Genomic DNA, 17,866 nt, shown 5'->3' on the forward strand with positions numbered 1-17,866 from the left:
CCCATTCCCCTACCCTACTATCCTATATTTACTCCTGACTAATGCACCTAACTTACACATCCCTGAACACTGTGGGCAATTTAGCCTGGCCAATTCACCGAACCTGCACATCTTTGGATTGTGGGAGGAAACCGGAGCACCCGGAGGAAACCCACCCAGACACATAGGAATTAACAGGCAAATTTTGATTAATTGCAGGCTATAAAGTACACATTCCTAAAGCTAAGACAGAATTTAAGAATTTGCTTGGCAATCCATTCAGCATATAAGTCATCAATCTGATGACAAGAATCCTTCAAAATTATTGACTTCTTCACAAAGAATTGCAACTGCTCCTCTTTAGAATTTAGTCTGATCCCGAACCAACACCAGTACATGACCACTCAAAAACAGCACACATCTCAAGGAACTCCTCAATTCTGCTTAAGATGGTCTGGGTGGAGTAGATCCTTCACTGTTATAGAAACAGCTGAAGGAGCTAAATTTGCCTATTCTCAGCTTCTTGATCTAGCCTCTGATCTCTTTAGCCTACAAGTATTGCATAAGAATCATCATCTGAGCTCTGATGACTCTGCGTCCTTTAAAAGATTTCAAACAGATTCTTTAGAGGTTTTGGTTTCCATTCTCAGTTTTGATCCTAATTTCCTTAAAAACTGAAAGCACCACTTTCCTTTCTCAGTTTCTCTTTTCAACTAGGATTGGACTCAAAAGATACAAAGCTTTAAAACCATTGATTTCATCAAACTACTGAACAATAGTACCATAGGTATCACTATAATTAAAGATGACATTGTTCTCGATCAATATTTAGAAAATTTCACAAGATGACAATGAGAAGCAACTCAGAGACATAGAAACTGACTGCACTTCTTCAAAGAGCACAGCAAATTTGGCATTTACTCGGTGAATTAACAAGGAAAAGAGGAAGATACAGCAAAGAACTTCATTAAAGGATGCAGACTGGTTTGTGAATTTTAAAGTTTCTTTCCAATGGCAATGAGAAAAAGCCAGCTTATGTTTTTCTGCTTTGTTCCACTTAGGATGTGTTTTAAACAGTCTTTCCTCTGATTTACAGAGAAAGCTCACCATTTGAGAATATTTCTTTGACATCAATAACAGGCCTGGAAAAGGACAAAACATTCAAAATGCTGATGATAAAAGGAAGATTTTCTCCTGCTTCTCCTCTTCAGAATTAAACAGAATAAAAGGATTAACAGAATTGAACTGGCAGTCTGCTCTTCCATTGCAACAACTCGTGACCATCCATGTGTCAACCCGAGGGCGGCTACATGTCACTATTTGTCTCTTTTGACTGCAGATTAATCTGCGGCAAATAGGTCAGTGATTCAAACTGTGACTAACACTAAGCTGTCAGTAATTGTCTAACACGGCTGACTGAGTTTATATGAAATTATGAGCATTGCTCAGATTTCCACACTTAAATTAAAAAATTAATTTTAAGAGCAAAACATTATTAATCAGGTTAAGTATAACAACAAGCCATGAAACATTTGAGTGTCTTCATAAAGAATGCCTCTTATTTCTTAATGTTAGGGTGCCTGAGGATATCAGGCAAGTTCTGAATTCTGTTTCGATATGTATGATTAACTACCCTCTCCTTCGATAGGTAAAGACAATACACTGCTATTTTATGAAAATCGTAGCCTTTTGGGAGGCCAGTGATAGCCTCTCATGCTTTGTATTTAAGATTTGATATGTGGAGTTATTCTTGCATGGTGGCTCAGTGGTTAGTACTACTGCCTCACAGTGCCAGTTTTCATTTCAGCCATGGGTGTGGGGTTTGCACATCCTCCCTGCGTCTGTGTGGTTTTCCGCTGGGTGCTCTGGTTTCCTCCCACAGTTCAAAGAGGTGCAAGTCAGGTGGATTAGCCACGTTAAATTGCCCTATAGTGTCCAGGGTTGGATTAGCCATGGGAAATGCAGAGTTACAGGAATAGGATGGAGTGTGTCTGGATGAGACGCTCTCCAGAGGGTCAGTGTGGGCTCAATGGGCCGAATGGCCTTATTCCACACCATTGGGATTCTATGATTAGGTTGCAACCCAAAACAAACAAATTGAGACAAATTCAGTTTTAAAGAAGTCATATTGAACTCCAAGTGTTAGCTTCTGTTTCTCTCAGTGATGCCAGACTAGCTGAGTTTCTCCAGCACACCTTGTTTTTAGATCAGACAAATTGAGATTTTAGTTCATGACAGGAACATTAAAACAATATTGGGTCTGGGAGAGAATGGAGTCAGGAGACAGGGCAGGTTTTGTAAAGGGGTTTACTTCAAGGACATGGGAGGTTCATGCTTACTGAAGAAAATCAAACTTTTTTCATGTTTAAAGTCTTTATATTAAAATAGGAGTATACTCTAGGAACACCAAATCAGCACTGAGATTCTCAGATCCTGCATGTGAAGGCCTAACTTGGAGTACAAATGGGCCCCTTCCACTTGCTGGTCCAACATACAGAATCAACTGCAATTTGGCTCCTTAGAAACAATGGAGAAGAGTTCCAATATGCTAGTGTATACAAGTAGCCCATGGCACAAGGCGATAGTCCACCTCAATTAGGAGATCCCATTGTTAACTGAGACAGGCAAGGATGGTCTAATTGGTAATGACAGCCAAATGTTCTGAGATGTAACTTTGTTTACATAAGCCAATGATTTGTCCAAAACAATTCCTTCTAACTGAAGTCTGATATTAAACCAGGCTTCAAAAACTAGATAAAAGTCCCCCTTCAAAGGGGGAGTGATGTTTTGCTGATAGGATGATGATGGCGTAGACAGTTTCAGAATCGAGGTACATTTGCTGCCATCTCAGAACCAAGGACACTCTTTCAGACCAAGATCTGTATCAGAAGAAGTGATGAAACTGACAAGAAGGCAAATAGGAGATATGGATTGTTGGATATATGATTCAAATTCACAGGGAACAGCATCAGACTAGCAACTGAAACAAAAGGTTGAGAATTTTTGGTAAGGTTGGCTAAGTATTAAAGTGAAAAAATACAGTTCACAAAAACATCAAGCTTAATCTCTCAAACAGTATCCCTCAGTTTCTCCATTGTAATCTACAGATTTTCCTACATACAGGAATGAGGAGCTACACATGCAGCTTGCGCAAAAAGTAAACCTGACAGCACCTGACAACGGCATTCAGAAGTTTGGATGTTGGTGGAAGCTGCATCTATTCATGTGCTCCATCGAATGCCTCCTATTTTAGTTCACATTAAGTTGATGTTGAGTATGCAAAGAACCATGCCTTGTTATAGGTTTCTTAAAAGTAGAAAACACTTAACAATACTCAATATGCAGTTTCAGAAGTGGGTGAGTTAATCTATATCAATGGAATTATAAGGCAGTATGAGTCACTGCCTTCAGGGGTGGAAAGATAAAGCAGAGAACATCAGAAGAACTGGAAAGGATAGAAAATATATGTGCAAATAAGGGATGCCAATGCATTAGGCAGATTTCACACCTAAAGTCAGCAAAATTCAAAATACTGAAGGTTCATCCTGTTTCTGAGGCTGAGTACTTTTAGCTGAAAAACTAACGTCAAGAGCAAAATTTAAATCCTGACTTGTGAGAATGCCAAGATCAACAATGTGCTGAATTTTCTTTTATATTACCGATGGTTCAGTCACAGGTTTAAGAATGACTCAGAATATGCACTGATTTTGCTCAGACCTCAAACTCAATTTCCTTTGCAAGACTTAAGTCTTAATTTTACCGAATGCAATGAGTCAAAGTGTTAGAATGGAGGCAATTCTTACTGCTGGAACTTTGACACCTAAAAGTCATCACTCCGGGCTGATATGGGTCTCATTTCTTATGTTTCCAAGATCTTGATCCAGCAATAGCGAATAAACAATTATATTGTGTGTGGGCTTGGAGGAGAGCTTGTATCTGGTTGTATTCCAGGGGGTGCATCTGTGGCCTATGTTCTACTAGGTGATTGAATTCAGAGTTTTGGAAGATGCTTTTAAAGTTTATGCAAGGACGTTTCCATGGAGTGATGAAATCAGACTGTTCTGCTGATTAGAAATGTATTCTGTGATCCAGTTCACCAGATATTTGTTTTACATTAGGATGAATGGCTGGGATTGCTACAATTTAGTTTATTTAAAAGCTACTTTATGTTTAAATGACTTATCTATTCTTTCTGTAAGCAGACACAGTCTCCAAGGAACTGAAACCTGTGTTTTACAATCTCTAGTACACTATATTAGCTTTAAGTAAAGCAGTCAATTCTCAGTGGAAAAGACTAGGCTGGTTATCAGGTCAGAAAGCAGAACACATTGCAGAGGAAATTTTCCTAGGGCTGCACTTGGGAATTCTTGAGCATAACAACAATTAAAGAAAGAGGCAGGTTGAAGCACACGGCTGTTGAGAAATCCAACCAGTTTCTCCTCCACCTGATTTTCCATCAACTACAATGACTGGTCATCAAACTTTACCTAGAAAGTACACAACCAATTTATACTTGCCAAATTACTAAGCAAAATGATCTTTTATTGAGAATGATACACTGAACCAGAATTAATATAGTAATTAATATAAAAGGTCTAATTTTTTTTTGCCAGGGCACTGAAAATAGTCAGCTGGGGTGTTAAAGCTATGCTATTTGGAGTACCATTTCAGATCCACAAAATTCAAGTGTTTGTTTGGATGAGTCACAATGTGTTCTCTCATTCCTTGGCAAATACGAGGCAGCCTCATCTCAAAGTGCGTTTTTGTACAAAGATACATTGCTTGCAGAATGTGAGAGCTTCCAAACACAACAAATCCTTAGCACTGAGTGGAGTGCCAAACTAGATTATGCACTTCAGCTCTTGGGCAGGGCTTGAATATACAACCTCAGGAACAACAGTGGCAACACTGATCCAAGCTAAGTCAAGCCAATTTCCTTTTACAGTTGAAGCAAATAAATATCAGCAAAATTGAAATTTAACAAATAACAGAAAGCCAATCTGAGATCCTTACATTTATTGATGTTCTGCCCTAATAGCATTGTGGGTCAACGCACAGCAGATGGACTGCAGATTACCACCATCTTCTCAAGGGCAGTTGGGACAGGCAATAGATGCCCATATACAGTCAGAGTCACAGAGAAGTACAGCATGGAAACAGACCCTACGGTCCAACTCGTCCATGCCAACTAGATATCCCAACCCAATCTAGTCCCATCTGCCAGCATCCGGCCCGTATCCCTCCAAACACCTTCTATTCTTATACCCATCCAAATGCCTCTTAAATGTTGCAATTGTACCAGCCTCCACCATTTCCTCTGGCAGCTCATTCCATACACGTACCACCCTCTGCATGAAAAAGTTGCCCCTTAGGTCTCTTTTATATCTTTCCCCTCTCACCCTAAACCTACGGTCTCTAGTTCTGGACTCTCCAACTCCAGGGAAAAGACTTTGTCTATTTATCCTATCCATGCCCCTCATAATTTTGTAAAAACCTCTATAAGGTCACCCCTCAGCCTCCGATGCTCCAGGGAAAACAGCCCCAGCCTGTTCAGCCTCCCCCTATAGCTCAAATCCTCCAACCCTGGCAACATCCTTGCAAATCTTTTCTGAACCCTTTCAAGTTTCACAACATCTTTCTGATAGGAAGGAGACCAGAGTTGCACGCAATATTCCAACAGTGGCCTAACCAATGTCTTATACAGGTGCAACATGACCTCCCAACTCCTGTACTCAATACTCTGACCAATAAACAAAAGCATATCAAACGCCTTTTTCACTATCCTATCTACCTGCAACTCCACTTTCAAGGAGCTATGAACCTGCACTCCAAGGTCTCTTTGTTCAGCAACACTCCCTAGGACCTTACCATTAAGTGTATACGTCCCATGTAAAACCTCGGCTAAACAACATTATAATAATCAAATTTTAAATATTAGCTTGTACCATTACACTAGGGTAAATTCATTTCATTACTCCTGTGGAATCTCCCATAGAAGTTTTAATGCATTTGCCTGGGGTTTGAGTAGCAGGTGCCATTGTGCATTTAAATGTATAATGATGGGAAGTAAAAAATAATTATGAGTTCACCTCTTGAATACAAAACTCCAAAAACATAATTGGACTTGGTTAATCCAATAGCTGCATTAAACTATAGAAAGGACGAAGAGCAAGATTCATTTTTTTTGTGATGTATTAAAGGTTTCTTGCATTTTCTCTAATCATATTTTGTAGTGATGCAAATGTTTCACAGGAGCTACAACCAGTGGATGATCTTGAAACTGTCAGTCAATTCTGATTACTGAAGCTGTGCTATCCAAACAGTGGAGACATATTATGGCACTGAAGTAATGCATGTAATGTGTTGTTTGTGTGGTGTGGGTGTGGATATGTGCTCAGTGCAAGTTTGTCCAGCAACAGTCCTTTGATTGTTTTTTTTCAATTGACTAACTGTGGGGCTCAGTATAGTAACAACCACTGGCCTGCCTCCTGAGCAAGTGATTATAGGTTTGTATGTAGAGAAAACATCCAGCTCATGAAGAGAAAGCACCTGAATCTTTCTCTCCCCATTCTATGTGGGTAAGTAACAGAAAATCTCCCGATAGCTGTTCTCACTCACCATTTACCTCTAAGGCTTTCTCTGAATATTCCCGTATTGAAAGGAAAAGGGGCAAAGCATCTTCACAGGCACGGCAAGGGTGAATCTTCCAACAGTGAATGAAAGAATGAGAGTCAGCATATCCATAATCACAAGCGACAAGCAAATAATCAGAACGATTCAAGAGAAAACTGAAAGAAAACAACTCATCAACATCTGTGAGCTGAACTTATGCCAGACCTTTGCTTCTCTGACATTTTTCTCTGATTCCTACACATAATACTCGTGCCATATTTGTGTAACTGTTTCTAGGTGTATGTTTTTTTTTAAAGAAAAGGATAAAATTTAAGTTGTCAAGTTGTTAAATTAGCAATTTATGTTTTTTTTACCAGAGGTTAAAAACAGTTTGATTACAATAAAAACCAAAAAGAACCATGGATACGGGAAATCAGAAACAAAAACAGAAATTGTTGGAACCCTGAGGGTTACTGGACCTTGAATGTTAATTTTGATTACCTTATTTTCTCCTAATGAAAAACATGGTGTGCATATTTTATCTTCAGATATTTGAGTGTTGAAAGCCTATAGAGGTAAAATAGGTCTGCAGCCCAACATACATATCGCTTCCATTGTGTGCAACCCATCTATACTTCTATCTTTCTCTGGTCTGTATGGTAACTCTCGGAACAAGTGGGCTATGTTCATTTCAAATGTTAAGATAAAAATAACTGAACTGGAATTCCGCCTGTCTAGCGACTGCCCACTTCCAGATTTAATGCAGGCAGGAGGAATCGGTTGATCAGTTAAATAGGTGAAGTGGGTACTGCAGATGCTGGAGATTAGAGTCACGATTCGAGTGGTGCTGGAAAAACACAGGAGGTCAGTCAGCATCCGAGGAGCAGGAAAATCCTGATGAAGGGTTTTTGCCCGAAACGTCGATTTTCCTGCTCCTCGGATACTGCCTGACCTGCTGTGCTTTTTCCAGCACCAGTCTAATCTTGAATCATTTAAATGCCTAATGAGGTTGCGTACCTTAATTTTAACAATCATTCTGCTTTTAACTACAAATAACTATGTTTTACAGAATGGGGAAAATGCAAAAAGAAATGGGAAAAACTGAATCCATGCAGGAAGTACCGATTTAGCAATGTTTGTGGGTTTAGAGGAGCAGGAGTGTTTTTCCAGACCCAACCAGACAACCCAACAAATCTCCACTCACATACCCACCCAACCACTCCTCTGCAATTTTTCTCTTCCTTCACTTCCCCAACTGGGTGTCTGCTTACCCTACAACCTTAAGCCTTGCCATGATCTTTATCAATCTTCCAATAAAACTACCTGCTCTCGAAGGCTCCAATTCTGTGAAGCTGGCTTCTAAATGGAGATATCTCCCATCAGGTCAATCGAACTACTCTGATCATTTCAAGGAGCACAGCAATTACATTCTGTAAGACATTTGGAGCGTCAGCTCTTCCAGATTTAAAAACCACTTCATCCTCTCCTTCCCCGCCTCCCCCCCCTCCACACTACTCCCCCGACTGCTTCCAGTGAACAATCTGGGTCTTTGCATCAACACACTGAATAAACACAGGCTACTTCCACATGTCTAACATACAGGGGTGAACTTGGGCTCGAGAGTGCTTTTGGACACCGAGAGAACTCTTAATATTCCACAATGGCCTCTGCAAACACTTGGAATGCTAAATGGAGTAGACGCAACATTGTTAAAAGAATTAGTCTAGACAACCTTAACATTGACCAGAGCCATATGGAGCAGATACATTGTGTTGATAATCAACGTGTTAGTATGGAGTTCCACACTACAGCATACATAGTCTTAACCTCGCACAGCTGAACATGCATTCATTGTGAAAAGGCTCCCTACCCATGCTATTTAAAGGGATTGTCAATCACTCAGAAGTTAGATTTCATCTGGTTGACTTCAGCTGATTGTATCGAGTTGAGGCAACAATTTCAGTGCTTCTTCAACACTTGTGACAAGCTTCAATTGCCTCCAGGGAGTAGCTGGATGATTGTGAAATAAAGGCATGTGCGCCAACTTGTTGCTTGCAGTCACAAGTAGCATAGTACACCCTTGTCTTGGAATTAATCGGGACTGGGAGAATGAAGCGAGCAGGACAAACTGCTGGAAGGAGGAGCAGTCAGTGGGAGTAAGAACGCCCAGCAGGACAACCTCTCTAATGAACATAAACAGAAGTTTCTGGAAAAGCTCAATAGGTCTGGCAGTATCTGTGAAGAGAAATCAAAGTTAACATTTCGAGTCCATTCTGAGGGAGGGTCACCGGACTCAAAATGTTAACTCTGATTTCTTTTCACAGGTATTACTAGACCTGCTGAGCTTTTCCAGCAACCTCTGCTTTTGTTTCTGACTTACATCATCTGCAGTTCTTTAGGGTTTTACTCTGTCCTGAGGAGTTTAGAGAGGGATGCTGACCAGAAACTGGATCGTTACAGCATTTCAATTTTCCTGGTGGTGGCTTCTGTGCCTTGATAGCAACTCATCCAAATTGTTTATGAAGGAATTACAAGGCATGTTCCAAGGGAAATGGAATTTTATTGGTGGCGAAACAAACCGACAACAGTGTTTACAGCACATGGGAGAACTATAAAAATACGATGCAATCTGCATGTTAAAGATTCAAAATGATGCCAGAGGGCATCTACAAGTAACTGCATGATTATCTCCTAGACACTGAAATTATGAATCATAGTGGAATTGGCTACATTTTGCTGCAACCATTCTGCGTCTCAATCTTGAGATGGTCATCTCAGTATGGCTGGAGGGCCCACAGCACATCCACATCGAGTGCAACATGTGAAAACCTGGGATCTTGCATCTTACTGTGGTCGACCTCCTCAGACAACTCCTTCTAAACCCACAGCCACTACCATCTATAAGGCCAATAGGATACATGGGAACACCAGCACCTGCACGTTCTCTTCCAAATTACTATCCAGACCTGAAAATTTATCGCCATTCCTTCAGTATCACTGGACCAAAATCCTAGAACTCCCTCACTAAAAGCTTTGTAGGCCTACCTACAGCACATGAACATGTGGCAACTCACCATCACATTCTCAAGGGAAACTAGGGATGGGCAATAAATACTAACTCAGCAAAAAAAAATTCTCTCTTTCCCTGATCAGATTTCATTGCCAATCCAGTCCCAAGACATACTGTAGCCACAATGTACCTCTCTTTTAAGAGGTGCAGAACCAGTGTAAGGAGTGCATGTAGCTCATTCGCAGCATTGGAGTGCTGGCTGCATGTAGTAATCACAGTAATTAGCACCAAGCTGATGTGCTGACTGTACTCTACTCAAATGGCTCAGGTTTAATTGTCCACCTTGCATCCCGAGCCAGGTTTGCAGGTCAATTCAATCCACAGAGTGGACACATTATTTTCACAGACCTTTGAGTGAATTACAGCTAGGCTGCTACTAAACATTAAATGCAATAGATCAATAGATGATTAGAAAACTTCCAGCCGGGGCTGCAAACAGAATTTTGCCATATTTTTTCCAACAGCAAACTATGACAGTGATCACAGTATCTTTGAACTACTGTCTACAGCGCGAACATGTCTGAGCAAACTGACTTCTACAGACAATAAAATGCACTCTCTGCCAGCAAATAGCTGCAGTCATAGTATTGTTCGTTATTATTTTGGAAGTTAGGCAGTAAGCTACAATATTCAATAAATGACTTTTGCTATGGTTTATTTCATGATTCTGTTTGGTAGTGGCAGGCATCATTACATTTTGCAGAGAACTTTACACAATTTGAGGCATGGGTCCAAATAGATGGTGCTTTCAGGTTACAGCTCAGCAGAAGCTTCGGGGAAATATTTTGAGAAACTCCTTTCAAGCAACAATGGAGAGAATAAACAGTTATGGGAAACAGAGACTTTGAGGTTGAAAGACAAAATTCTGCACAAAACATCATCTTCCTTTGATTAGTAGCTGAAAAACAATAAAATTTCAGGGCCAAGAAAAGACAGAAGGACATTAGTTAAGGATAAAACTTCTGCTCTCTACCATTATACTACTGCTTCTGTACTGACATAAAGAGATTTTGGTGTTGAGAGGGTAGTGCTGGAAAAGCACAGCAGGTTGGGCGGCATCCGAGGAGTAGGAGATCAATGTTTCAGGCACAGATAAAGAGATTTTGTCCAGGATAGTAATGGAATTGGGAACACTGGTTTACAATCTGATTCTCAAGACTTAAGTAGTCAAGGAATGTAAGAGTGGATCGTAAAATAACTCCAGATTGACATAAAGCCACGTTTCAAAAGTTAATAGGTAGTTCAACAAGTTGCCAGGAAACATTTTTGATTTTAAATGCTCTTGTTTTAAAAGAGCTGATTTTCATGTCTGTTCTCCCCTAATGTTAATAAAACTCCCTAATGTAACTAATTAACTGGCAAGAATACAACATGCAGCTGACAGTACGGCTCTGCAACTGTTTGTTACCTTCCACTCATATCCTAAGAACAGTCTCTGTGACATAACATTACTATTGAATGCTTGAGAGTTTGAATCTCATGCTCAAATAATAGCAACAATGGAACTAAAAGTGCAGACACTTGGCTGAACCGAAATTTCCTTCAGTAACTATTAACTGGTTCAATTGCTCCAAATGGAAGCATGTTTTGCTCATTATGAATGCAACAAGGTGCATGAATTTTAGGCAGTCTCAATATAACCTTTAATAATTAGTAGTCTTCACACAAACCTGCCTGTAACTTGTTACTAATTGGTGTTATAGATGGTTTCACATGTTAGCAATTGAAAATTTAGCAGAGAAAGTAGAGGGGGACAGAGGGAGGTTTAAAAGGGCAATGCTGAGTATTGAAATGTAAAGCTTCAGCTGCCAATCTTCAAATTGTGTAAAGAATCAAGAAAGCATCTATTGTGAAAGGAAATTTTAAAAACCTCCCCCTCCTGACTAAACAACCACTGATGTCAAGAAAAAGAACCATTGGAGTTAATGTGGAAGGGTGAAGATATATTGGGATCCATTGATAGAAGGTTCCATTGAACTTTTATGGATAATCTGGACCATCCTTTGGCTCACACAGGTGAAAAGAGAGCATTAGCCAAGACTTTTTGCAAAATTAATGGAAAAGGACCATATTCATTTTTCTTGTTGTGGTCTGGAATATAATACCTGGAAGGGTGTTGGAAGCAAATTAAATCACAACTTTCCAAGGGGAATTGGACAAATACTTAAAGAAAACATTTGCAGGACTACAGAAAAAAAGTTGGTCTAATAGGATAGCTCTTTCAAAAAACGAGCATAGGCTCAAAGGGCCAAACAGCCTCCTTCTGTGCTATATGACTCAGTGATCCTTTCCACAACTGCCCCAAGTGTATGGGGGTGGTGGGCTTTATGCGTGCCTTGATGTGAACTCAACTCTATTTACAGATTCATGATTTGATGGCTGCTGAGTGGGTGGAACTACCACCTGGTGCTCTGGGAAAAGATGTTTGTGTACTGCTGTAGCTCTCGGGGTTGCAGCAGCCAGGTGTTTGTTATTTTGTGGCTTGCTGGCTGAAACAAGACCCGAGCAGTTTCCATCATCTACTGTATAACTGACGGAACGTGGCCGGAGTCATCGGGGAGTTAACAATGTGTTCACTTCAGCCTAAAGCTGTAGTGATTGAGTCTAGCGGAAATCTGGCACCACCGCCTCTTAGTATCTCATTTTTTCACTAAATTCATTTAAAAATAAGGTGGGAAGAGCTAGGTTTGTAGCCCATTTGGTTAAAAATATGGAACTGTTATTGTAACTGTCATTTTAAAACAAAGCTTACTAAAACCACTAAAAAAAAATAAAAGCACTGTTTCTTGTGCAAAAGATTCTCGTTCAAGTCCCTCAGCTTGTGTTAAACTTTAGAAGAATATACTATTTTTTAAGTTTCTGATGAACAACGTTGCTAGTTGTTAACCACATGCACAACTTTACTGAGTATAGATTTTGAAATTTAATAACAATGTTGTCCAGAAGTTCAAGGTGGATTATGTCCAGTTAAAGTTCTTAATTTTGACCCACATTGATGTTTCAACTGGTCATTTTACTTCTACTTTATTGTATAAAAATAAATCTAGATGAATGGTGTGAAGTTCCAAGGGAAAATCGATTGTGTGTGTGTTCTGGTGTGCTTCCACATTTACAAAGCACATTACTGCGGAGGAAAATGGAAACAGACATACTAAAAGATTTAAGAAAACGTTGCAATTAAATTCTGAGGGGTTCGTAATAAATAGATGTCTACGCACCTTCAGCCTTGGTGTAGACAGCAATATTTCCATTAACAAGTCCAGCGTAGAGGCATTGTAACTTGTAGCCGAGGCTCACCACTGTTGATCTATCCGGAGTAAAGAAATGCTGCAATCGAACTTTTTTTGAAGCCTGATTGCTCTTGTACACAGAAATGCTGCAGTAGGATAAACAAAGATATCATAATTGTACGTGCTATCAACTGCATCTCATGCCACAAATGAAAGGGCATCCAATGAAACACATGGTTCCAGTATTACTTAGTGGAATTTATTTGTGTATATCTTGACTTGGTGTGATAGTCTAATTGGGTTATAACGGGTCAGCAACTCATTTTATGCATCTGATTTTATCGTCTTGAAATCAATAAGGGAAATATAAAATAGGCTGCTGACCTTATTGCCTGTATTACACTATTTTATGAAGTCAAGATTTACACCATGCTGTCTATATTGGTTTCCATTCACATGCTGAGTCCTTTCTTTTCAGTTATATTGCTGAAAATCAGCAAGCATCTGTCAGAGCAACAGTGAGAAAGTTTCACATTTTCATGAAGTTCTCTAATATTATCTTAAATTTAACAGATTCAAAACATGGCTTCTATCTTTCAGTTTGATTACAACCCAGTTTACAAGGATGTTGCTAGGGTTGGAGGATTTGAGCTATAGGGAGAGGTTGAACAGGCTGGGGCTGTTTTCCCTGGAGCATCAGAGGCTGAGGGGTGACCTCAAAAAGGTTTATAAAATCATGAGGCGCATGGATAGGATAAATAGACAAAGTCTCTTCCCTGGGGTGGGGGAGTCCAGAATTAGAGAGCATAGGTTTAGGGTGAGAGAGGAAGGATATAAAAGGGACCTAAGGGGCAACTTTTTCATGCAGAGGGTGGTGCGTGTATGGAATGAGCTGTCAGAGGAAGAGGTGGAGGCTGGTACAATTGCAGCATTTAAAAGGCATCTGGATGAGTATATGAATAGGAAGAGTTTAGAGGGATATGGGCCAAGTGCTGGCAAATGGGACTAGATTAGGTTGGGACATCTGGTCAGCATGGACAAGCTGGGTCGATCTCTATGACTCTCATCTTCAATATGGCCACATCCAGTTGTCTTAATGGCTTTGAACCTATTTAACATATTTTATCTCTCCGTTGCCACCATCAGTATTCCCTTTGTCTTTCACTCTGGTCATCCTCCGTTTCTGTTATGCTTGCATCCCATCCTACTAGGTTAACACAGGATTAAAAAAAAACTCCATTTGCTACCTATGTTCTGAAGAAGAGTCATGTCAACCCAAAACGGTAACCGTTTCTCCATTCACAGATGCTGGCAGACTTTGTCAGATTCTCAGCCACTGTCTTTATTGCTAGCTTAAATGTTATTGACAGAAATAAGAAGAGCTTGTTTAAAACCCAAATGTATGCAATTTTTCATTGCCTGCTCCATTTTTGCATCTCTGAAGCGGACGCTTTGGAAGTGCTTTATGAGAGATATGAGGTGAAAGCACTGCTGGGAAAGAAAATATAAGCCACCAAGGCCATCACTGTATGTCTACTGGTGATGGTGGCAGTATTTCCATATTTTCAGATTTCACTTCTTCACTGTTTTGAGCCTGACACAAGTAGTGAGGAAAGGTTGAGAGGCAAGTGACCATGGTTGCCATGCTCGAGGGGTGACCTTATAGAGGTTTTAAAAAAATTGAGGGGCATGGATAGGGTGAATAGCCAAGGTCTTTTTCCAAGGCTCGGCAAGTCCAAAACCAGAAGGTATAGGTTTAAGACGAGATGGAAAAGATTTAAAAGGGATCTGAGGGGTAACATTTTCGTGCAGATGGGACTAGATCAGTTCAGGATATCTGATCGGCGTGGACGGGTTGGACCAAAGGGTCTGTAATACTCTGACTTTTTGACTTCTTGTTCATTCACAGTACATCTCGGCTATATGACATCCTGGCACAGTTTCTTGATTGGTGGACCCATCACCCATTGCACTGCTAATTGGCTGATGACTTCACCATGCTGAGAGGGCGGTCTTTAAATTAAATCGAGGAATGCAGAATTCTGGAGAGGGGCTACAAAGGCTTACAAAACAAAGGTGATGATGGCATTGCAGGACAGCTATTTATACAATGATATCCAGAGAGGGACAGAGTGTACAAATACTTTTTAACTACAGCAAATAGAGTCAAAGGGGTTCAAGTTTTTAAAACTGCAAAATGAATAGCTCTCTACTTTTTAAAATTTACTCGGGGATGCGGGCATCTCTGGCTAGGCCAGCATTTATTGCCAATCCCTAATTGCCCAAAGGGCAGTTTTTACTTAATCACATTGCTGTGGGTCTGGATTCACAAAGTCTAGACCAGGGTAAGAAGGGCAGACTTCCTTCCCTCAATGATATTACTGAACCAGATGGGTTTTTCCAACAATCGACAATGATTCCATTGTCATCGTTACATTCTTAATTCTGGATTCTTTCTTGAATTAAAGTTCCACCATCTGCCATGGCAGGCTTTGAACCTGGTCCCTAGAATAGTAGCTGAGTTTCTGGATTAATAGTTTAGCAATAATACCACTAGGCCATCACCTATCTGCTTAGTTAATTGCACGCACTATTCGGAATAAAATAGGTAAATTAACAGCAGAAATAAAGGTTGATGGGAATAATCTTACAGCCATTATGCAGACATGGTTACAAGGGGATTAAAGCTGCAAATTAAATATTCAGGGCTTTGTGGTTTTTCAAAATGTCAGGCAGGAAGAAAAAGGTGATGAGGTAGCACTGTTAGTATAGGTGTAATATGTACTAAAGCAAGAATTGATCTTGGATCAGAAGATGTAGAATCCATAGGGGTTGAAGAAAGAAATAACAAGGGGAAGATGACATTACTGGGAGCAGTGTGTAAAATCCAAACATGAGCTTTTGTAGTACAGATATTAACTTAGGAGATAATGAGGGCATTTAAAAAAAGGCAGTAACGTATGTTAGTCATGGGTGACTTTAATCACCATGCAGACTGGAAAATTAAGTTGCCAGAGGAAGCCATGAGAAAGAGTTCAGAGTGTATTTGGGACAGTTTTCTTGAACAAGTGGCATGGTAGCAGGAGGAGGCACAGTGACGGTGGTGGTAGCAGGGGTAGCACAGTGGCTCAGTGGTTAGCACTGCGCCAGGGACCTCGGTTCAGTTCTTGCCTCGGGCGACTGACTGTATGGAGTTTGCACATTCTCCCAGTGTCTGCGCAGATTTCCTTCAGGTCCTCCGGTTTCCTCCCACAATCCAAAAATGTGCAGACCAGGTGAATTGACCATGCTAAATTGCCCATATCGTTATGTGCATTAGTCAGGGGTAACTATAGGGTAGGGGGATGGGTCTGGGTGGGTTACTCTTCAGAGGGTAGGTGTGGACTTGTTGGGCCAAAGGGCCTGTTTCCACACTGCAGGGAATCTAATCTAAAACACTGTGGATCCAACCAGGGATCAGGCTATTTTAGATCTGATGAAATGAGATCGGTTGACTCAATAATTTCAGAGTAAGAAAAACCCTAGGAAATGAACCACAACATGGCAGAATTTAGCATTCAGTTTGAGAGTGACTGGCTTAAGTAGGAAACAATTGTACCAAACATAAATACAGACCTGATCGCCATTATAGAGTCATAGTTATGAGATCAAAGCTGGGATCTTACATGAGAATGAGAGTAGAATTGGCTGGACTGCACTAGGAAGGTTTAGCAGTAAAGACAGTTGAGGAACAACAGATGATGTTTGAGAAAATAGTTCATGATTTGTAACAAAGATGCATCCCAGTGAGGAAAAAGGTTTCTAGGAAGGTGATAAGTCAACCATACTTAACCAAGTAAAGTGAAGATAGTATCAATTTAGTGAATAGATATGCAATGTGACAAAGACCGGGGTAAGCCAGAGAATAGGTAAAGTTTGAAAAACCAATAAAAGATTGCCAAAACTAATAGAAAATAAACTCTGAAGGTAAATAAGCAAATAACATGAAGAGGGATAGTAAGAGCTTCTTTAAATATTGAATGGTGGTTTAGAATTGATAGTTTAAATGGCCTTTTATCACTGTATCTTATAATAAGGCAGGCATGACAGCTAACCACTTATATCCCAATCTGCCTTCCTTCACCATAAATATCAGAAAATCCAACCAAAGTGTTTATATTTGCAAAATTATTATAACTATTGTTCCACACTGGAGCTGCACTGTTCTGGGTCACACTGGGGCAGTAGTACAGTACTAGAAGCGGGCAAGGAACAAATTTAAGCCACTTCACCAAAGAAAGAAAATGTTCATGATTCTCTAATCTGATTTTAGATGAAAAGGGATAAGTATTCCATCAGGACATTCGACCCTTCAAAGAGTAGTTTGTCTGTCATGTTGTGGCATAGTGTATCAAGAATTGAAATTTTCTAAACACCTTATTTCAAATGCCATTGTACTGTTTGTCTTATGTTCACAGCTGATGACAAGTCAGATTCCTGACTAAAATCCAGCTTCACAGATCATGTTTTGTATTTTTATTTGATGGGTGGTCTTTCACTGAAACATAAAGGTTCAATGCTGGTTTTAACAATAAGACATAAATATATTACACAAAAGACATCAAGATAACATATGAAAAAAAACAAGCTATTTACAAATAACACAATTTGAAACATTTCAGAACACGCAAAAGAACAATATCCTATCTATACCAATTCCATAGGTTTACAGTACTCAAACAGAGATTCTCAAAAATTCAAGAAACTTAACTGTTTCTTTCAATTCCTGGTCTTTTTTTAAAAAAAAAATCATTCATGGGATGAAGATTAACCAGGCCAGCATTTATTGCCCAGACCAGGTAAGGATGATTCCCTCCCAGATAGGATTTTCTGACAATTGACAATAGATTGTTGGTTATTATTAGATTTCTAATTCAAGTCTTAAAATTGAATTCAAAATCCACCATTTCCCTAGCAGGATTCAAACCCGGGACCC

General features: G+C 39.9%; 1 protein-coding gene across 2 annotated transcripts in view; it reads right to left on the reverse strand.

The window, feature by feature from the left end:
- Positions 1 to 17,866, reverse strand: part of arhgef10 (Rho guanine nucleotide exchange factor (GEF) 10) — a 278,827-nt gene that overhangs the window by 60,532 nt on the left and 200,429 nt on the right. For both annotated transcript variants that reach the window (XM_072560748.1, XM_072560758.1), the window contains one exon: positions 12,880 to 13,037. In XM_072560748.1, the coding sequence (XP_072416849.1) occupies positions 12,880 to 13,037 (158 nt within the window). The remainder of the gene's footprint in view (positions 1 to 12,879; positions 13,038 to 17,866) is intronic.

The sequence above is a fragment of the Chiloscyllium punctatum genome, chromosome 3 (assembly GCF_047496795.1).
Source record: "Chiloscyllium punctatum isolate Juve2018m chromosome 3, sChiPun1.3, whole genome shotgun sequence".
In the NCBI taxonomy this organism is placed as follows: domain Eukaryota; kingdom Metazoa; phylum Chordata; class Chondrichthyes; order Orectolobiformes; family Hemiscylliidae; genus Chiloscyllium; species Chiloscyllium punctatum.